Below are 22823 nucleotides of genomic sequence, written 5' to 3' on the forward strand. Positions count from 1 at the left end.
TACATCACAACTGCATCACAAAAAGGAGGGGTTGAGGGAGGAGTTGTGGTGGTAACCTGAGTGTCCTGTCACCTGGCTGGTTCCTCCTTTCCCCCCTCCCCATGAGTACTTTCCATATGCAAGTTCTTTGTGATCTTGATGGTCTTCTGTCTAGGACCATCAGGGTTGGCATAGCAACTGGGCAGGGCTCCTGTGGATGTGCTGGTATGCTCAAGGGATTATGGCCGGCCTGTATCAAACCTTCCCCATTTTGTAGTCCTTCCTTCATGGAGTAAAATAAAAGTGGAACAGTGCAGATCCGATGTATGGTTGATTTTCTATGAATTTATAACAGAAGCGTAGTGTATGTGGTGTGTGTGTGTGAAGTTTGTACAAACTGAAGGGGGGGGGGGCGGATTCCTGCGACATCAAGCAGCTCTGATAATGCTGCCCACTTGCCAGGATGGAGGATGAGAGAGGGGTGTGTTGACCACACACAATCTGAATCTGCTGGGTTATTTGGAGAGGATCATTACACTGTGGGCTATAAGGTCGCTTTTGGCTCAGTAATCTAACCCGTGAAGGCCCATGGCTCAGTTGGAGAGCACCAGCAGCCCTGCATGCAGAAGATTCCGGGTTCGTTCCCCAACGGCATTTCGAAGTAGAGCCGGAAGAGACACGCTGTGTGTTTTCCAGTTTTCTCAATTGCATTTGCAGCCAGACCTTTGCACCTCGGTTCTCGAACTTGTCAGAACTCGAACGGTCTTCCGGAACAGATTATGTTCGAGAACCGAGGTATCACTGTAAATGTGGCAGAAAGGGATGGAGCTGGAAGTTCTGGTTCTTTCAGATTTTTATTTTTCGAATCTTGAATTCAACTCTTCACATTCTTGCAACAACATGTGCATTTTTGTTTTTTAAATCCTCGTGAAATTTGGAAGCCATTTAGTGCAAATCTGTCCCAATAAACACATTTTTTGTATGCAGCTTTGAATAACACACACATCTTTGGTAAAGCAACTTTCTCTACTGTTAAAATAAATTGTATGTTATTGACTGAGTTGTATTCTATTTTATGAATGCGTTGCCCTAATAACGCATTTTTGTAAACACTGGTTGGAGAACAACATCGCTCACAACATTCAGGAAAGGTGAATTTCGAATGGGTAGCTGTGTTTCAGTTCCTGCATGATCATTATTAAAAATATTTATTCCTTTTATTATTTATTTTTGTCATGAATGAAAGTGAGAAGGCCTTACAAAGTGAAACAAACTTTAAAACCAAGCATAAAAACTTAAACAAGCCTGCCTACACAGCATACAATTAAAATGCATTTAAAGCACAATCTACTTCCAATAAAGAATCTGTAATTTACACACACACACACACACACACACCCCGAGCTACAACTTCCAGCACCCTTAACAAACTACAATTCCCAGGATTATTTTGGGGGGGAGGGGTAAACGTACTCAAAATGTGCTTTCCATCACGTGTTTGCAGCATACAATAAAACACTGGAGAAAAGCGCATCTGCAAAGGGCAGAACTAATTCATCCCACCCGTCTTAAAAAGCTGAGCAAAAATGCATTAAAAAAGAGGCCACAAATAGGGTTAATACCCCCTCAGATTAAGGACCCCAAACCTGGATGAACGCTAGGAACGTTTTGCCATATGCCTAAAAGCAGAGCATCGCAAGGGGGCCGTTTTTGCAAAAACTGGGTTGTGAAAAGGCAAAGGCGGCCAGCTTTCTCCTCCTGCAGAGCTATTATTGCAGGCTTGCAAAGGCCGAGGACCTTCTGACTCAGCCTTGAGATTCCATCACAGGCGGCAGAAGGAAGGTGGTTCTTCCACATACCTTGTCCAACCAGCAAGGGCTGCTGCTGCTGCTATTGTGAGATCTATGCTCAGCTGAGCTCCCTTGCCACCGAAAATTCAGAGCAGAGCAAGCGCAGCAGGGCTCAGCAGCAGAGCTGAACCGGAGCTGGCGTTTCAGCTTTCCAGGAGAAACACGTGCGTGGCTAATTCCTCCCCACCTGTCTTTTTTATTTTTATTTTCCCCCCCCTTCCTCCCCACCCCTGCCCATCCTTCTCCTCCTTCAGATGCTGAGCCAGCTGGGAGAGGATGGGGCAGGTGGCCTGGAAAGCTCTGTGCCTGTCGCTGTTTGATTATAAGACGGAGAAATATGTCATCGCCAAGAACAAGAAAGTGGGGGTGCTCTACCGAGTGGTCCAGCTCTCCATCATGGCCTACATTGTGGGGTAAGGAGAGAATCTTTGCTCTTCCTTTTTTAAAAAAATAATAATAATTCTGCGTCATTGATACACACGCACAATAAAACCAGGCTGGTCCTTCTCCATCACCTTTCCTGATGTCTCTTGCTGATCAGAGAATCATGGAATTATAGAGCTGGAAGGGATCCCAAGGGTCATCCAGACTGACCCCGTGCAACGCAGGAATCTTTTGCCCAACGTGGGGCTCGAAGCCACAACCCTGAGATTGAAATCATGCTTTGCTATTGACAGATTGTTTGCTGGCTTGTGCTGCTCAGCTCGAAAACCGAAATGCAGGGAAACGTCGCAAACTGACTTGCACCAGGTCAGGAAACCGGCCTGCCTACACCCAGTTTTGCCCGCTCTGAGAGGCAGCTGCTCTCTGGGGTTGTCTTGGGCAGAGCGAAGGGTCCTCTTCGTTGCCAGATCCTTTGAAACGGGAGAGGCCAGGAATTGAACCCAGAGCCTTCCCCCATGCACAGGAGTTGTGAGATTTAATAGTTGTGAGATCCCCAGCCGAGGAAGGGTGGGGGGTCGGGGGGGGGCTGGTGTGTCGCTGGCCAGAACCCCCTGACCTTTGAACCCGCTTAGCAGGGCTCATCCTATGACCTGGAAAAGCTGCAGGGTATAGGTACATTTTTTAAAAAAACACCTGGCGTTTGGATTTTGCCAGTTTGCACTGATTTTGCTCGATGCCAGACATTCTGCTTCTTTGGGGATGGGCATAAAAGCTCTCTTTCAAGGCTGGGCAACCCCAGATTTATTTATTTTTTTGCAGGGGGGTTGTCAAGATGTTGTTTGGGTAGAGGGGGCTTCTAACTGGTGGTGTGGGGGCCAGGATCCTCAGCCACCAAGGGAGACAGAGAGGGGAGTGTTTGGGCTTTGAGGGCAGCAGCTGGGCACAGACCAGCAATGCCCACTAGGACTTTGGCAGATGCCCAGAATGTTGACTGCCGTTACCCATGTGGTTTATGCCTGTCGTTCCAAAACACTTCTTTCTCGGAAACGGCTGCTTCAGAGTCTCCAGGGTGGGCATGTGGAGGGTGCCTGCGTCGCATTGCACCCAGGAATAGCTCTCCGCCGGATAGGAACGGGACATTTGCCGGCAAAACACCACCCTTTTGTGTGTGTGGGGGGGTGTCTTCCCGGTGGGCATCTGCCACACACACGTCGTTCAGCTTGCGTCTCTCCCTCCCTGCTGACAGAGGGCTACCAGAACGTCTGCGCTTTGTTGTGCAAAAAGTTCTCCCGCATCTCGTTCCAGGTAGAGTGCTCCCTAGCATGGGGTTTCTACTTAGCAGTCGGTTGACAGACCTCTTTAGACACAGTCTATTTAACAATAAATAAATACTGGCTGGCGAGTGAGGGTTGTCAGTTGCTTTTAGCCACCACACCTGAATAGAACCTCCACAGTCAGGCGCAGTGCACCTTGCCGTACCAGATGCTGGAGACAGGTATCAAGGGCGTTGCTGTTGCCTCCTGCTTGGGAGCATCAAAAAATACCTGGCTGTCCTCTGTTGGTAACAGGACACTGGGCAGAATTCCTCAGCTTTCCCCTGTTCCAACAAGGCTCTTTTTGTTTTCATTGGTCCCAAGAGAATGAAGAGCTTTGTAGACCCGCAACCATTTTCCATGGTAGATATAGTGTTGGATTCCTAGGAAACAGAAGGACTCTGTTTGTCTTTATGATCTGAAAAACCTTTCTCCTGATCACTCATGCGGGAGACGTTCCATAGTTATCCACGGGTGGTGAGGGAAATGCACTCTGGACATGCTCAGGGGCACTCTCGCCTCTTCTTTTTCCAAGGAGTACTGCCTCCAGTTATGGATGCCACATGTGAAGGAGGGTGTTGACAAACTGGAACCTAGAGGAAGGGCAGCCAGGAGAACAAGGGACGTGAATACCAGGTGAAGCCACAGCTGAAAGAGAGCTAAGTGTGGTTAGCTTGGAGGAAAGACGTTTAAGGGTTAGGGAAATGACAGCCGTCTCCAAATAGCTGGAGGGCTGTCACATAGAAGATGGAGCAGACTTGTTCTCTGTCGCTCCACAGGTCGGGATTTGAACCCGGCGCTCAAAAATTACAGCGAAGCATATTTCAGCAAGACAGCAGGAAGCAGTTCCTACTTGTAAGGAGAGCTGTTCAACAGGGGAACAGCCTGTATTTGGAGGCAGCGGACTCATCCTGCATTGCAGATCCTGCACCGAGCAGTGGGTTGGACTACATGAGCTCGAGGGTCCCCTTTGCGACCCTGAAATGCTCTGATTCCATTCTGCCTTGTTTCCTTCATTCCCCATTTACCACTTGCATTTCAGGGTATTTGCAATGACCGGCTGTGGGCGAAAGTGAGGGCTGGTAATCTCAGAATGGGGTTTTTGTGGCTGATGTTGGCGCAGACTGGGCACTCTGTACATGTTCAGTTTGCTTTGGTCCGGCGTTTCCATAGTACAGGATTGTAACAAGATGATTGGGTCGGGACCAGTGCAGGGAATGGATATCTCTGGCCCTCTGTATCGAGAGCGAAAGGTGTATTGCACGGTTTTTTCCAGGAGGACTGAATGCAGAATTTATTATTTCCAACATGCTTCACAGCAAAAGCGTGTTTGTGTGTGTGTTGCTGTCCAACCCGTCAGAAAAATTTACAATTCTGGGCATATTTATTCAGAAATAAACCTCTGTTTTCCAAGCGCTTTGGAAGTGCATTTGGGAACTGCACACAGACTCAGATGATTAATGGATCCATTGAATGGATTGATTTAATCAGCTAAAACATCTGCATATATTAACAAACCCGCAATGTCCCCGTCCCACTGGAGGTTTAAAGGAGACTTGTTTTATTGAGTCGGTACAAAATGGAGTTGGTGGTAGGGCTGAAAATGGTCGTGGGGCTCAGGAAGAAAATGGGAATCCTTCCGTTATCCACGGGTTTCTTTTAAAAACCACAGTTCCTTTACAAATAATCTGGTGCTCAAGTTATAGAAGGACGTGTGAGAATTTAAATCAGCATGGATTTTCTGATTGAGACAGATGTTTTGAGACTACAGTTCCCATCATCCCTGACCACTGGTCCTGCTAGCTAGGGATCATGGGAGTTGTAGGCCAAAAACATCTGGAGGGCTGAGACTGAGAAAGCCTGGATCCTCAGGGTCCCTTCCAACTCGATGATTCTCGGAAAGGTTCTGGGTTCGATTCCTTGCCACAGTGGTGTAGTGGTTAAGAGCGGTAGTCTCGTAATCTGGTGAACCAGGTTCGATTCCCCGCTCCTCCACATGCAGCTGCTGGGTGACTTTGGACTAGTCACACTTCTTTGAAGTCTCTCAGCCCCACTCACCTCACAGAGTGTTGTCGGGGAGGAAGGGAAAGGAGAATGTTAGCCGCTTTGAGACTCCTTCGGGTAGTGATAATGTGGGATATCAAATCCAAACTCCTCTTCTTCTTCTTCTTGCATTGATGAAGAATCTCATCTTAGGGGGATTGAAAGCTCCCCACATTGGAAAGCTTCTGCCAGTCAGTGCATGTAGACAAGGCCAAGCGTTCTTCCAGACTGTCGCTATCTATTGAATCAGTACAAAACAACTTCCGGTGCTCCTGATTAAACTTTTCGTTCCAGACCATGAGGACTAGAATCTTGCTTTGTTTTTAGGGAATGCTCAGAACTCGGTGGTTATGCAGAAGGTGTCAGGTCCAGTTCCCAATGGCACCCCCAGGGTGGGCTGAGATATATTCCCTGGCTGAAACCCTGGAGAGCTGCTGCCAGTCGGTGCAGACAACACTGAGCTAGATGGACCATTGGGGCTGACTCTGTCCTCTGCCTGCAACTGGCTTTCAGCTGCTCTTCTGCAAAGCCCCATTCAGCACAGATCAGGTTGCCATGGCAGCAACGTGGAGGATGCTTTAGCGCAGTGATCGTCGGTGCTGCAGAATTTGGGAGCAGGCATGGCCCACCGTGACTTCACGTCCCACGGCGGTGGCAAACCCTTCTCAGCCCAAGGACAACCACTTAGGGGGCAGATGCCTATAGGGCTAAAAGGGGCTCTCTCCTGCCAGGCAAGCCATGTGTGCTTCTGCCCATCACTGCCCCCCTTGAAAATCTCCCTCATTTCTGGCAATTCTCTCCCACACGAGGTAGTGATCGGCCCCCAACCTGGATGGCTTTTTTAAAAAAAATAAATTTTATTTTTGTATTTTCTGTTTTGCATAAACGAATGGATTAAATACATATACATATACATATAACCCCTTCTGACTTCCCTCCCCCCACCGTGGATCTGAACGTAATGATTTCCCCCTCTGCATCTCTATCGTAAGTCTATTTTTATAAATCGTTAGTTCAAGTTTTTACCACAAGTTTTCTGTCAATCCTACCAATGTATGTAATTGTTTACAATAGTCCCCCCCCCAAATAAATCATAAACTTTCCCCATTCTTTATTAAAGACCTCCTCTTCCTGGGTGTGGGTGGCTGTGTTTAAATTTTCTGTTTTACAATTTAAAATACTTATTTCAACATCCTTAAAATATCAACGACTTCTCTTTCCGTGGTTCATTTTGCATATCATAAATCCCTGCGTATTTTACAAAAACGAAACCGTTCAGTGTTCCATTATTACATCCGTCCAAACTTATTTGCACAGCTGAATTTATCTTAATGCTGCTAAACCTCTTCCTGGTTTCTAATTCTTCCCGTGAGTTTTGCCATCTCGACACTGTTCATCAGTTTTGTCCATTTGGCTTTAAAAGAGGAACCGGGCAAATCCACGAAGGAGGATAGAGCCACTGTCCCTCCACCAAATACCAGTTTGACGAAGGCTTCTGTTTCTTTCTCTGGCCAGATGAGTCCGAGCAGGGGTAGGCAAACTAAGGCCCAAGGGCTGGATCCGGCCCAATCGCCTTCTAAATCCGGCCCACGGACGGTCCGGGAATCAGCGTATTTTTACATGAGTAGAATGTGTCCTTTTATTTAAAATGCATCTCTGGCTTATTTGTGGGGCATAGGAATTCGTTCATTTGTTTTTCCAAAATAGAGCCCGGCCCCTCACAAGGTCTAAGGGATATATAGTCCGGCCCCTTGCTGAAAAAGTTTGCTGACCCCTGAGTCAGAGGAAGAAACACAAGCCGTCATTCACTTCCCTGAGTTGATGTCCTTCTTCAGCACAGATGCTGAAGGAGAAGCAGAGGAGTAGATTCCAAGAAAGAGCCCAAGGCGATAGGTAAGGCAGATTGTCCTAGTTCTAGGGGTTGCGCCGACCTTGCGAAGTAGGACGGTTGTGGCACTGGAATGCCTTTGTTGGGTCTCGATGAGCATCTGACATCCGGTTGTGAAAGCTCACCAGTATCCTCATCCTCCATCCAACGCAGGCCTCTCTAGCCATCCATCTCCTCCCCTCTGGTTGTGATGCTTCTTGGAATCTGTTCCTCTGCTCATCTTTCCTGTCCATATCCTTCTTTTCTTCCGAGGAGCTCGAGGTGGCAAGCAGACAAGTCCTCCCTATTTTTCTCTTTCTTTATCAATCACTCATAGCTGAGTAAGATTGTCTTCCATAAACACGGTTTTAACAATGAGTCCCTAAGTGACTGTGGAGGCCAATTCTGGATCCACACATCCTTCCACAGTGGGGACATGGGTTTCTGGGCGGGAGTTGATCCTCAGGCTGTGCTTAGCAAATAGGAAGCAGCAAACAATGCGTAATTTAAAAAATATAAGATCAAGCCGTTATACCAATCTGTCCCCCTGCCCCCATCGTTCTGCCCGGACACTAAGGCCTAGCTCCAAGGAGGGCCTTCTGGCGGTTCCCACACTGTGAGATGTGAGGTTACAGGGAACCAGGCAGAGGGCCTTCTTGGTGGTGGCGCCCGCCCTGTGGAATGCCCTCCCATCAGATGTCAAGGAAATAAACAACTATCTGACTTTTAGAAGACATCTGAAGGCAACCCTGTATCGGGAAGTTTTTAATGTTTGATGTTTTATCGCCTATTCTTATTCTTCTTATTATTATTAGGGATGCGGGTGGCGCTGTGGGTTAACCCACAGAGCCTAGGGCGTGCCGATCAGAAGGTTGGAGGTTCGAATCCCCGCGACGGGGTGAGCTCCTGTTGCTTAGTCCCTTGCTCCTGCCAACCTAGCAGTTCAAAAGCACGTCAAAGTGCAAGTAGATAAATAGGTACCGCTCTGGCGGGAAGGTAAACAGCATTTCCGTGCGCTGCTCTGGTTTGCCAGAAGCGGCTTAGTCATGCTGGCCACATGACCCGGAAGCTGTATGCCGGCTCCCTCAGCCACTAAAGTGAGATGAGCGCCGCAACCCCAGAGTCGGCCATGACTGGACCTAATGTTCAGAGGTCCCTTTACCTTTATTATTATTATTATTATTATTATTATTAATCTGTTGGCAGATGCCCAGAGTGGGTGGGGTAATAGTAATAATAATAAATTATTATTATTATTATTACACAGTTTCCTTTGAGCTGGGGAACAGAAGCCAAGAGAAACATCAGCATCATTATGTGTGCAATTAAAACACAGCATTTTTTCTATAAGTTGCAGAATTCTACTTTCCTTAGGGAGATACTATGGGTTGCCCTTTTTTAATTTTTCTGTCAGGGCAGTGTGCACGAGTTTTCACTTGGGAGACGGCTGATGTGCTGACCCAGATCCCTGTAGACATCAAAGGAGAGCAAATTGCTTCCCTGTGGCCAAGATGCCTCTCTGACGCGTGGGCGCTCAAGGATGTGACAGTCATTTACGTGGCACGTGGCTGTCGAACGACATACTTTCTGACGCAGCTGTCAGCGTTTAATTACAGTACATTTAATTCCCTGCTTCCGCCTGGGCTCGGCAAGTTAGTAATTTAAGCCACGTGAAGGTGGTGATACCTTCAAGATTTCGTTTAGGAAGAAAGCAGACGCCCCACCCCCTGAGAATGCCACCAGCTTTCTCTCCCCACCACACATGTCTGCGGTGACTTTTACTAGCTGTGTGACAGGCAGAAATTCAACAGGGAATGCTTTATCCTCCCCATAGAGAAGCCAGTGGCTTGCTTTGCCTTGCCGTTCCGGCTGAGGTATGCAGAGAATTCCAAAGTAGGGAAAGGAGTCAGTCCACAATCCAATCTGTGCATCAGGAGGGATGGCGTCCTGGTCACCCTGAGACTCACAAAGGGAGACACCAATGAGTGCCCAAGTGCTACTGGCAGCAATTCCTAGGACTTCTAGCTTCCTGCTGGAAATGAAACCCCTTCCAAAGTAGTAGTAGTAGTAGTAGTAGTAGTAACAACAACAACAACAACAACAACAACAAAAATAAAAATAAAAATAATTAATAATAATTTATTTATACCCCGCCCATCTGGCTGGGTTTCCCCAGCCACTCTGGGCGGCTTCCAACAAAATATTAAAAACACAATAAAATATCAGACATTACAAGCTTCTCTGCTGTAATGTTTTTAACACTCGATTGGGAGCTGCCCAGAGTGGCTGGGGAAACTCAGCCAGATGGGTGGGGTATAAATTATTATTATTATTATTATTATTATTATTATTATTATTATTAACAGGGCTGCCTTCAGATGTCTTCTAAAAGTCAGACGCTTGTTTATTTCCTTGACATCTGATGGGAGGGCGCTCCACAGGGCAGGCGCCACCAACGAGAAGGCCCTCTGCCTAGTTCCCTGTAACCTCACTTCTCGCAGGGAAGGAACCGCCAGAACCTCATTGTCCGATCTGAACTATGTGGATGGAGACGCTCCTTCAGGTATACTGGACTGAGGCCATTTAGGGCTTTAAAGGTCAGCATCAGCACTTTGAAATGCGCTCGGAAACATACCAGGAGCCAGTACAGGTCTTTCAGGACTGGTGTTATGTGGTCTCGGCGGCCGCTCCCAGTCACCAGTCTAGCTGCCGCATTCTGGATTAGTTGCAGTTTCCGGGTCGCCTTCAAAGGTAGCCCCACGTAGAGCACGTTGCAGTAGTCCAAGCGGGAGATAACCAGAGCATGCACCATTCTGGTGAGACAGTCTGCAGGCAGGGAGGGTCTCAGGCTGCGTACCAGATGGAGCTGGTAAACAGCCGCCCTGGACACAGAATTGACCTGCGCTTCTACGGACAGCTGTGAGTCCAAAATGACTCCCAGGCTGCGCACCTGGTCCTTCAGGGGCACAGTTGCCCCATTCAGGACCAGGGAGTCCTCCACACCAACCCGCCACCTGTCCCCCAAAAGCAGTACTTCTGTCTTGTCTTGTCTTGTCTTGTCAGGATTCAACCTCACCCGCCATCCATCCTCCAACCGCCTCCAGACACTCACACAGGACATTCTCCGTCTCTTTTGTGCCTGGTTTGAGCCCTGATTTTTAATTTCGCCCAAGCCAAGAACTGACTTCTGATGGAACATTAGCAGCTTCCTTTATTGAAGCAGACCGGCTCAGTCCAGCTCAGTATTGTCTACACTGACTGGCAGCAGCTCTCCAGGGTTTCGCGCAGGGAGTCGTTTCCCAGTCCACAGTTTCAGAGCAAGGGAATTTCCTACCCTACCTGGAGGCAATGGGGATTGAACCCTGAACCTCCTGCGTGCAAAGCAGAGGCTTCCCTGAGATACAAAACAAGAGTTCTAGTCCTCATGGTTCTGGGTTTAAAGGTGATTAAATAAGAGCAGAGGTAGTTGCCTTAGACCAAGTTATCCAGCTCAGTACTGTTAGGTCGTGGGTTGACATAGCAGCCGGCACAGCGATTTCTTCAAGTAGCTCTTTATTATGGTAAGCTGGAATAGAACTGACTGCGAACAGCTCAGCCGGCCTGTATTTATAGGCAGCCGGCTGTCAACATTGTAACCACAACAGCCCAGAGTTCCCGCCTAAAATAACTGCCGCGGACCTGAGTGAAAACTATCTACAGACCTGAGTGAAAACTATATACAGTATCCCCCTGTTGGCCCAGGGTGAAACTACACTACATAACACCCCTCCCCACTGAGATAAGGCGTTAGTTACAATCGTAATGGTTTCCTTATATACAGCACTACGCGTAATGGTTCAATTAAGCACAAAAGCATATCGGTTACATTTCCCATACTTAGACCAACAGTGATACCTGTCCAACAACATAGTCCTTTAAATAAGTTGGGCGCTTGGAAACTCTGCCAGACCGCCGGGGACTGGTAGCCAAGTCCGGAGGGCCACACAGTTCTCGCTGAGGCTGTGGTGCGACCCTAGGTGGCGTTGGAACCAACTCCCCTGGATCCGCTGCTGTGGGTGGAGCCTCCGCAAGTGGAGTGGTCTGAGTCTGTTCTGAAACGGCTTGGTTCGGCTCCACGCTGGCAGCTTGCGAGGGAGGTGTAGGTGGGGCCTCGCCATCTGTACGTGTCTCTTCTGGAGCCGCAAGCGCAGTTGGGGGCACCTCGGTAGTGTCCAAGTCCCCAACCCTGCGCCTAAGCTGGTCTATGTGCCGTCGCCACAAGCGTCCGTCTTCGAGTGCCACCTGGTACGAGCGAGGTCCAGTGACTCCCACTACTGTGGCTGGCACCCAAGGGATGTCCCCCACATAGTTCCGGGCAAAGACCTGGTTTCCTGGGACAAATGACCGTGGTGCGTTGGCACAGCCTGGGGGTTCAGCCACGGCAAAGTCTGGGTGTAGCCGGTCGAGCGGTGACCTGAGGCGGCGGCCCATAAGCAGTTCAGCAGGACTCCTCCCTGTGGCCGCATGAGGGGTGATGTGTTGCACGAACAAGTATTCGGCGACCCGCTCATGCCAGTCTCCCCGGTCCAGGCGCGCCAGTGCCTCTTTTGTCGAGCGCACCATTCTTTCCGCTTGCCCGTTGCTGGATGGATGAAAGGGTGCCGTTAGGGCATGGCGGATGCCCAGTCCCAAAAGATACCGCTCAAACGTGCCTGACGTGAACTGCGGTCCGTTGTCAGAGACAAGGACATCAGGACACCCATGCGTTGCAAACAGGCCTCACAGCACCCGGATGACAGCTTCGGTAGTGGTGGAGGGCATCAGGGCGACCTCCAGCCATTTGGAATAGGCGTCCACCACTACCATAAAGGTCCGGCCGTGAAAGGGGCCAGCCAGATCGATGTGCACCCTCGACCAGGGTGTCTTTGGCGTCTCCCAGGTGTGTCCCTTAGCTGCCGGTGGTGCAGGCCTCGACTCCTGGCACGCTTGACAGGCGGACACCCAGGCAGTGATGGCATCGTCCATATTAGGCCACCAGACGTAACACCGAGCCAACGCCTTCATTTTGACAATTCCCGGGTGGCCAACGTGCAGAGCCTCCAGGACGCGCTGACGGAGTCCCTGGGGAATCACGACGCGGTCTCCCCACAGCAGGCAGCCGCGATGAGCTGAGAGTTCATGTTGTCTGGTTGCGAAGGGCTGGAACTCCGATGCAACAGGCCCTTGTGGCCACCCCCTCCACACCCAGTTGAGCACCCGGCTGATGGTGCGATCCTGGGCAGATGCGGAGGCCACAGTGGCAGCCGATACAGGCGCTGCCGGAAGATCCTCAATCAGAAGGAGCGATGAAGCTGGAGCCGGGTCTTCCACAAATGCTGGAAGAGGGCAACGGCTGAGGGCGTCGGCATGGCCCATCGATTTCCCCGGGCGATGGATGAGCCGGTAGTGGTAGGCAGCCAGGAAAACAGTCCATCGCAGCATGCGTGGTGAGAGGACCGGTGGAGTTGGACGATCACCGGCGAGGAGGCCCAGGAGTGGCTTGTGGTCAGTGATGAGGTCAAAAGTCCTGCCATAGAGGTATTCATGGAACCTCTTCACTCCAGCCACAAGTGCTAATGCCTCCTTGTCGAGCTGGCTGTAATTCCGTTCCGTCGGAGATAGTGTCCTGGAAAAGTAGGCGAGCGGTGCTTCTCTTCCATCTGGAAAACGGTGACTAAGGACAGCACCGATGCCAAAAGGTGAGGCGTCGCAGGCAAGGACCAGCGGCCTGGATTCACTGTACTGTACCAGCACACTGTCTGAAGAAAGGAGAGCCTTGACCGCGTTGAAGGCCGCCGTCTCCCGATGACCCCAGGCCCAAGGCGTCTTAGTGCTAAGGAGTCGGTGAAGAGGCTCAGCCACTGTGGCTTTGTGGGGCAGGAACATGTTATAAAAGTTCAGCAGCCCCAGGAATGCCTGCAACTCCGTTTTGTTCTTTGGGGTGGGGGCCTGCTGGATAGCGCGGATCTTGGATGTGGTTGGATGAAGACCGGAGGCATCGATAAGATAGCCCAGGAACTCTACCTGTGGAACGGCGATCTGGCACTTGTCCCTCTTTACCTTGAGCCCGGCCTCCTGGAACCTGGTCAGCACGGCACGGAGGCGCTCGAACAGCTGCTGGTGTGAGTCTGCAGACACCAAGACGTCATCAAAATATGGTACCACGCCCGGAAGCCCTTGCAGGAGACGCTCCATAAGGCTTTGGAAGATGCCAGGAGCCACACTCACCCCGAACTGCAACCGGCGGCAACGGAAAGCCCCCCGGTGGGTGACGATCGTCTGGGCTTCAGCAGTGGCATCATCGACTGGCAGTTGTTGATAGGCTTGGGCAAGGTCCAGCTTAGCGAAGACCTTACCCTCACCCAGGGAATGCAGCAGGTGTTGGACAACAGGAACCGGGTAAGCGTGCTGCTGAAGTGCCTTGTTGATCGTGCACTTGTAGTCAGCGCAGATTCTCACCGACCCATCTGGCTTGACAGGCGTGACGATGGGGGTTTCCCACTTTGCGTGGTCAACCGGCTCCAAAACTCCTTGGGCGATCAGTTTGTCCAGTTGTTCGTCCACCTTAGCCTTGAGAGCAAAGGGAACCCGGCGTGGCTTTAGCTTGATGGGGGCGACTTGTGGATCAAGGCTAAAGGAGATGGGCGTACCTGTATATTGGCCCAAGGTGCCGTCAAAAACCTCGGCAAAGTCTTTGACCAGACCCTCAGTCTCTGCGTTAGAGATGCAGTTGATGCCGGTGACTTCCAGGCCGAGGGCATCAAACCAGTCTAGCCCTAGGAGGCTTGGCCGCTGACCTTCGACCACCACCAACCGGAGCAGGCCCGAAAAATCCTTGAAGGCGATCCGGAACCGGCCAACGCCTACCACGGGAATGTCGTTTCCCTGGTAGTCTCTCAGGTGTACGCGGTGAGAGTCGAGTTGCCTTTTGGACACTCTGGGTACCAGTCTTTTGATGGTGCTCCATGACACGATGGACAGGGCAGACCCGGTGTCGATCTCCATGTCACATGGAGCTCCTTCAATGAGCACCGTGACGTTCAGCTTGCGTCGCGTAGGCGAGTCGGTTTGGCCAATCGTGGTTCCAGACGGGCAGCGGCAGTTGGTGAGAGCGAAACAACTTTCCTTGGCAGACTGGAGTGAAGACTTGGACTTGCGAGTCGATGAAGGGGGGGTGTCAGACGGAGCCGATCGGCAGACCTTAGCGATGTGGCCCCTTCTGGAACACTTCCTACAGATGGCGTCTCTGAATCGACACTTGGCACGGGAATGGTTGCCTCCGCAGCCAGCACATTCCGGTTGGCCCTTGGACTTCTGTTGGAACTTCCTGCGCTCCCGCTTTGTCTGGTGCACGTCATCGTCTTCACTGGAGGATGCCTCCTCACTGCTGGCCTCTTCATGATGCACCGGAACTGGCTCCCTAGCAAGACGCGGGCTGCTGGACTTGCGGATCTCCTGGGCGGAGCGTTCAGCAGCTTCTGAGGCCACAGCCTCCTCAATGGCTTTCTGTAGCGTGAGGTCTGGCTTGGCTAGGAGGCGCCGTTGCAGATGGATGTCCCGGACCCCGCAGACGATTCGATCCATCAGGGCATCGTCTAAGTCTCGGAACTCACAGTGCATGGCAGCCTGTCGCAGGGCGGTGGTGTAGTTGTTGATTGACTCCCCCTCTGCCTGGTTCCGGTGGTAGAACACATGGCGGGCAGCAATCTTGGACGGCTTTGGTGCGTAGTGGTTGCGGAGCTTCTCTTGGATCGTGTCCCATGGTGTTGCCTGGACTGCTTCAGGCGCAACCAACGCTCGGGCCGTCTCAAACACCTCAGGCCCACAGAGGCTGAGGAATAGGCCCCGCTTCCGCTCCTGTGATACTTCTGTCAGCTCGTTGGCTTGGAGGTAGCAGTCGAACCGAGCGAGGTAGGAGTCCCATGATTCAGAGGCTGGCGCAAAAAGCGGTAGAGGCACAAGTGAAGCCATGATCCCGATGCCGGCGTGAAGGGCGATGGATGGAACACAGTGCTCTAGCCAGAACAGTCAGCTCTGAATTGGTTCTGCCCAGTGATTTCGCTCAGTGATTTCGCTCTGTGATTCAGCTCAGTGATTCAGCTCAGTTCAGAGGCTGGCCGCATCTGGCTGTGCTCTGATGTCCATCCATCCCACCCTCGTCGCCAGTGTTAAGTGGTGGGTTGACATAGCAGCCGGCACAGCGATTTCTTCAAGTAGCTCTTTATTATGGTAAGCTGGAATAGAACTGACTGCGAACAGCTCAGCCGGCCTGTATTTATAGGCAGCCGGCTGTCAACATTGTAACCACAACAGCCCAGAGTTCCCGCCTAAAATAACAGACGCGGACCTGAGTGAAAACTATCTACAGACCTGAGTGAAAACTATATACAGTATCCCCCTGTTGGCCCAGGGTGAAACTACACTACATAACAAGTACAGCATGCATTTTATTGAAACACAAGAGCAGTCAAGTACAACATCCCTAGAGTGGACATAAAAGGGGATGTCTGGACCAGCCAGTCGGAACTTCCTGTTTCTCCTAAGCTAGGACAGACTTCCTCTGCATGTGACTAGAGGTGGGCGTGGCCTCACCTGCCCAGGTAACAAAAGAGCAGGACTGGTCAGCCATCTCTCTCTCTCTGACCACATTTGTCGAAGAAGCAACATCTGCTTAGCCTATGATGCTTTCTTGGCTTCCAGCCAAGAGAGGACAAAGGGACTGTCTCCTTATGAGATTGTTTCCAGGTGTATGTTACTTTTCTAAGCCAAGTCTGATTCTGGGATCCAATTGTGAACAGAATGTGAGTGAGTAAACTCTTTTTATACTTTTATAGAAGACTGTGTCGTGTCTGATCTTTTTATGAGGGACTAAATGGGGAATTACCTTTAAAACATGCTTTGGAGGCTTTAGCGAGCCTGAGCAAACGCATCCACTGCGAGTTTAAAGGGGGGAATGTTACTCTGCTAAATTGTGGAACTTGTTAACACAAGTTGGAAAGGATATAATCAAACAATATATCCTCTCCTGCATCCCTGAACATTCTCGCAGTCTAGACCAGGCACGTCCAACAGGTAGATTGTGATATAATCTGTTGTAGATCACTGGTAGATCACTGGCAGTCTCTTGGGAAATGGCCACCCCTGGTCTAGACTGACTGGGAGATGCCAGGAACCGAACCTGGGGCCTTTTGCATGCAAAGCAGATGCACTACTGCTGAGCTACGACCCCTTCCCAAAGGAAAGGCGAAGTCAAGAAACGCATGGGATGTTAATTACCATTTGAAAAAAAGAGTGCCCCTGGGCATGTCCAGAAGGCCAACCATCCATCACAGCTCTGATTTAGCCCCTGATTCAGAAAACTCTGTGTCGACTGTTGTTTCACTCTCTGTTGCATTTCCAGGTGGGTCTTCGTGGTCAAGAAAGGCTACCAGGATGTGGATACGTCTATCCAGAGCTCCGTCATCACCAAGGTGAAAGGCGTGGCTTTCACCAACACCTCTGAGCTGGGCGAGAGGCTGTGGGATGTCGCAGACTATGTCATCCCCCCACAGGTACCCACACTGACCCAGTTTGGCTGCCTTCTTTCCCCTGATTCTAAGCATCAACATATTTGTCTCTCATATATAGATTTATATAGATAGGGGACGCAGGTGGCGCTGTGGGTTAAACCACAGAGCCTAGGACTTGCCGATCAAAAGGTTGGCGGTTCGAATCCCCGCGACGGGGTGAGCTCCCGTTGCTCGGTCCCTGCTCCTGCCAACCTAGCAGTTCGAAAGCACGTCAAAGTGCAAGTAGATAAATAGGTACCACTCTGGCGGGAAGGTAAACGGCATTTCCGTGCGCTGCTCTGGTTTGCCAGAAGCGGCTTAGTCATGCTGGCCACATGACCCGGAAGCTGTACGCCGGCTCCCTCGGCCAATAAAGCGAGATGAGCGCCGCAACCCCAGAATTGTCCGTTTACGGAAGACAATCTTACTCGGCTACAAGTGATCGCCAAGGAAGAAGAAGAAGATTAATTTACAAGCCCTGAAGTCCAGGGTAGCTCAGGGATTGCCTGAATCTTTTATATCCCGGCAAAGATCACCTGCAGGAATGTCTCTGCTCATCCCCCTACATTGGTGAAGCTCACTGTAGAACAAGAAGAAACTCGGCCACTAGAGATTCATCGGGCGCCTTCTCTGCCAACTTTGGCAAATTTGTTTTTTTTATTTTTTAAATGATATTTATTAAAGTTTCAAAAGAAGGATACATAAATAAGAAAAAGAAAAATAGAAGAAAGAAAAATACAAAATACAAAAAAAAAATTAAAAACAATTCCATCTTTTCATCACTTCTCTTTCATTTACTTGTTTCCCGGACCTCCTCATACCTCCCTTTTTTGTATTCCAGTTCAGTTTATTAGTTCAGCAATTCCTTTCCCTCCTTTTTAATCCTGATCTTTAATCTTAATATATTATAGCATTAGGTTTTTACATATTGAAAATCCAATTTTTCCATATTCTTTTATACCATTACAGCTAGAAACCGCTTAACTTCAATCCAACATCATTCTAACATTCATTAATTTTGCAATATTTCTGTAAATAGTCTTTAAATTTCTTCCAATCTTCTTCCACCGACTCTTCTCCCTGGTCTCGGATTCTGCCAGTCATTTCCACCAATTCCATGTAGTCCATCATTTTCATCTGCCATTCTTCCAGTGTGGGTAGGTCTTGTGTCTTCCACTGCTTTGCAATAAGTATTCTTGCTGCTGTTGTAGCGTACATAAAGAAAGTTCTGTCCTTCTTTAACACCGATTGGCCGACTATGCCCAGGAGAAAGGCCTCTGGTTTCTTCAAGAAGGTATATTTAAATACCTTTTTTAATTCATTATAAATCATCTCCCAGAAAACCTTAATCCTTGGGCACATCCACCAAAGGTGAAAGAATGTACCTTCAGTTTCTTTACATTTCCAACATTTGTTATCGGGCAAATGGTAGATTTTTGCAAGCTTGACTAGGGTTATGTACCACCTGTATATCATTTTCATAATATTCTCTCTTAAGGCATTGCATGCCGTAAACTTTATACCTGTGGTCCACAACTGTTCCCAGTCACCCATCATTATGTTATGTCCAACATCTTGTGCCCATTTAATCATAGCAGATTTCACCGTTTCATCCTGAGTATTCCATTTCAACAGCAAGTTATACATCTTTGACAAAATCTTAGTTTTGGGTTCTAACAATTCTGTTTCTAATTTTGATTTTTCCACCTGGAAGCCGATTTTCTTGTCCAAATTGTATGCCTCCATTATCTGATAATAATGAAGCCAGTCTCGGACTTTGTTTTTTAGTTTTTCAAAACTCTGCAGTTTCAATCTATCTCCATCTTGTTCCAAAATTTCCCAATATTTCGGCCATTTGACCTTTCAGAGCTTTCGCTTCCATCGGTGACAGCCACCTTGGGGTTTTATTTTCCAATAAGTCCTTATATCTTATCCAAACATTAAACAGTGCTTTCCTGACAATATGGTTTTTAAATGCTTTATGTGCTTTGACCTTATCATACCACAGATATGCATGCCATCCAAATACATTGTTAAAGCCTTCCAACTTTGGCAAATTTGGATGGCCAGGCCTGTGTGCGTTGAGTCTTGCCAGGACTCTCTGAGCCTGTGGATTTCCCCTGCAAATCCTCCTGGCCTTTGTGGATTCCTTGCTGGTTTCTCTTCAAGGTGAACACAGCTCAGTCCCCTGGGCCTCTCTCTGCTCTATGCGCCATGCTAAGTATAGCCATTGACTGTAGCAATAAACAAGGATTGCAAGGTGAGCCAAAGGCTTTTTTTAAGAAGAGGAAGAAGTAGCTCCCACGGGCCGCAAATTAAAGTGCTTTTAAAATCGCCCTGCTGCTTGAAACGGGAGGTTTCATAGAACCGGCAGATATGGGGAATGATCGATGCTGCCTTTTAATGTCAGTAGCTCTTAATAATGTGCAGCCTGCAAATCACCCGGATGACTACCAGAAGGATGTTCGAAGGGATCGTAGCTGTTGGGTCAGGCCAGAGGGAGCCCATCTAGGCCTGCATCCTGGACCAACGAGATGCCCCTTTAATAAACGAAAATCTGCCCTGATTCCCTTATGGGGGACACGAGCCCTTATAGAGTCTGTTGCAGGTTCTCCATCAGTCGGAGAAAATAACAGAGGCCAACTAGAGAATATTGAGAAGCAAAGCAACTAGTAAGTCTGATCTTTACTGAACTGTTGCAACAGGGTGCCCCCTTCACATGCAGGAGAAGGAGGAGGATCCCGAACAAAGGTGTGCCCGCCCTTATATAGACATTTTAAATTGCCCGCCCTGGAGTCCGAAACCACCTCCAGAAACATCATACATACATCACAGAAGGGGTGTAGCTCAAGACCACCCCCCAGACACATTATACCTACATCACAGAAGGGGTGGTCTACAACAGAAATCTGAGTGCGTTGTTTATCTCCTGTCTGGCAGGTTACCTATTAATGGTCACTTGATTGGATTACCTGGGGAGCCTGGCCAGTCTTTTGTAATGATAAATACTTAGTTCCTGGGCCAGGTCACAGGCTCACACCCTATTCATATCTTAAATGTGCCCTTAAGACAGGTTTTGTGAAGGAAAATACAATGGGGAGGCTTTTCCATTTTCCTTTGACTTTGCAGAGAAAACATTTGGTCAGTTTGGGAGCAAAAATGGCTCCAGGGCTGCCCTCCTGTGCTGCCTCAGACATGTGGCCCATACATTTATGTACGTGTTTGCCTGGCACATCCATGAACATTTATTATACATATATAAGACCTTATTTTTTTTTATTTCACCCCGATGGGAAACAGGAAAGCAGGACCTGAGCACAAGAACAGTTCTCTGCTCCTGTGGTTTCCACCAACTGATATTCAGAGGCATGTGCATTGCGTGTTAGGGGAAAGGTCTTCGCTCTGGTGGGGGACACATCCTGCTCCTTCTGGGGTTGTTCATCCATGTTTGGTCCCCACCCTGCTCTCACCTGTGGCTCCTGGAAGCTGCCAGCATGCGACATCGGCCACACCCCAGGAAATGGCTTCGACTGGCCGGCTCAGCCAGTTGAGGGGAGCCGATGGGTCTCAAACCCTCAGTGAGTTAGGGGCTTCCCTTGCCTGCAAAGACAGGCTCTGGCAGATCAAGCAGACGAGACCAAGAGTGAGTCCAACGGTCAAGAAGGCAGTTTCTGCACATGCTGTAGTGTGATAGGAATTTTGAGGTCTTAGATATATGGTAATGTTCATAAGTGTACCAACCAAGCATGTACATAGATCAGCACAGGAAGACCGACCTGAAGCCATTTTGATTTCTAAACTGAGCAAACGTTTTCTCTGCAAGGTCAAAGTGGGAAACCTCCCCATTGTCTTTTCCTTCACAAATCCTGTCTTAAGGGTATGTCTGTGTTTGAATAGGGTGTGAGCCTGTGACCTGGTCCAGGAACTAAGTACTTATCATTACAAAAGACTGGCCAGGCTCCCCAGGGTATCCAATCAAGTAAGCAGGGTATCCAATCAAGTAACCTGCCAGACAGGAGATAAACAACGACAGGAGAAAAGCAACATTCAAATTTCTGTTTTAGACCGCCTTTTCTGTGATGTAGGTATGATGTATCTGAGGGGTGGTCTTAGGTTACACCCCTTCTGTGATGTATGTATGATGTTTCTGGGGGTGGTCTTGATCTACAGGGTGGCAATTTCAAAAGTCCATATAAAGCCTTGCGTTGTTGGGTTGTTCCTCCCTCCTTTGTGTGGTGAGTGAGGACCCTGTTGCAACAAATCAATAAAGATCAGGCTTACTAGCTGCTTTGCTTCTCAATATTCTCTGGTTGGCCTCTGTTGTTTTCTCCTACCAATAGGGAACCTACGTAAGGACTCTATATGGGCTCTTGGATACCCCATAAGGGGAAAAAGGGCATTTTTTGTTTACAACAGTAGCAGCCTTTCTCAACCTGTGGGTCCCCAGATGTTGTTGAACTACAACTCCCATCACCCCTAGCTAGCAAGGCCAGAGTTCAGGGATGATGGGAGTTGTAGTCTAACAACATCTGGGGACCTACAGGTTGAGAACCGCTGCGAGGGAAGTGAGGAGCAGGTCCACCTGGGAAAGGAGCCCATGCAGAAGAAGGAAAGCTCTGATGCTAAACCTCTGCTGCCTTGCAGGATATACTCAGGACAAGAAAAGGCTCCAGGGAGGAGACCCTGAGACGGTTGGATGTCGCCTTTTACACCTCCTTCTGGCAACTTCTGCAGCCAAGCTGCTGCCAAACATCTTGCTCTGCTTTCCTTTGGACCGCCTCAGTGAGGGCGAGAGGGGGGTCTTGTCGTCTGGGGCAGCCCAGGACTTCCAGACACACTGCTCAGACTTGAGCCCCGGGGAGCTCACTTCGGAGCTGCTAACAGAGCAGTTTAACTTCACCCCCAGAGGCGGACTCCATTGTCTCTCAAGCCAGGCAGTTGCCAACAACAGCCTCCAACAGTGTGGGTGAAAAATAGACATCTTAACTAGTATCCATTCTGAAGGAAATCAGCTTTGAGTCCTCACTGGAAGGACAGATCCTGAAGCTGAGGCTCCAATACTTTGGCCACCTCATGAGAAGAGAAGACTCCCTGGAAAAGACCCTGATGCTGGGAAAGATGGAGGGCACGAGGAGAAGGGGACGACAGAGGACGAGATGGTTGAACAGTGTTCTCGAAGCTACGAACATGAGTTTGACCAAACTGTGGGAGGCAGTGGAAGACAGGAGTGCCTGGTGTGCTCTGGTCCATGGGGTCACGAAGAGTCAGACACGACTAAACGACTAAACAACAACAAACTAGTATCCACTGATAATCTTTTCCTCCATAAAGGATATTAATCTGGCGTGGAAAGGTAGAGAAACAAGCAATTAAAACAATAGTGATTTCTCACAGCAGCTACCCAGACGCCCCAACAAGAATGTCATAAGTAGGACCTGAGTCTAGCACCACTTTCTCTCCCCAGTCTGTGGTTTCCAGCACTGCTATTCAAAATCATTCTTCCTCTAACAGTCGAGGAAGAACATGACCAGTATAGACCAGTAGAGCCTGATCTTTGCTTTGCCCACCCTGACCACAGGCCACATATTACAGTATTTTCTTGGTCCTCAAGTCGTCAGATTTTTCCTAGCAAAATTCTGAAACTCTCTATCCGCCAACCCCTTTTCTCTGTTTCGTCTCCTCAGGGCGAAAGCGTCTTCTTTGTGATGACCAACTTGATTGTCACTCCAAACCAACGGCAGGACACCTGTGCTGAGGTAGGCGTTTGTGAACACGGAGAAGCGTTGTGAGTGCTTGTGTCTTAGACAGCGGGCAGGACAGC

At 49.2% G+C, this 22823-nt stretch overlaps 1 protein-coding gene across 2 annotated transcripts in view; it reads left to right on the forward strand.

The window, feature by feature from the left end:
* Nucleotides 1–1518: 1518 nt before the first annotated feature.
* Nucleotides 1519–22823, forward strand: part of P2RX5 (purinergic receptor P2X 5) — a 38649-nt gene continuing 17344 nt past the window's right edge. Inside the window, exons 1-3 of one of the 2 annotated variants that reach the window (XM_080983877.1) lie at nt 1519–2242; nt 16855–17005; nt 22687–22758. In XM_080983877.1, the coding sequence (XP_080840003.1) occupies nt 2106–2242; nt 16855–17005; nt 22687–22758 (360 nt within the window). In that variant the 5' untranslated portion in view covers nt 1519–2105. Of the gene's footprint in view, nt 2243–15911; nt 16256–16854; nt 17006–22686; nt 22759–22823 lie in introns of those variants that run through there. The other variant, XM_080983878.1, reaches the window with a different exon arrangement.

Source organism: Podarcis pityusensis, assembly GCF_964106645.2.
Source record: "Podarcis pityusensis genome assembly, chromosome: 15".
Taxonomy (NCBI): domain Eukaryota; kingdom Metazoa; phylum Chordata; class Lepidosauria; order Squamata; family Lacertidae; genus Podarcis; species Podarcis pityusensis.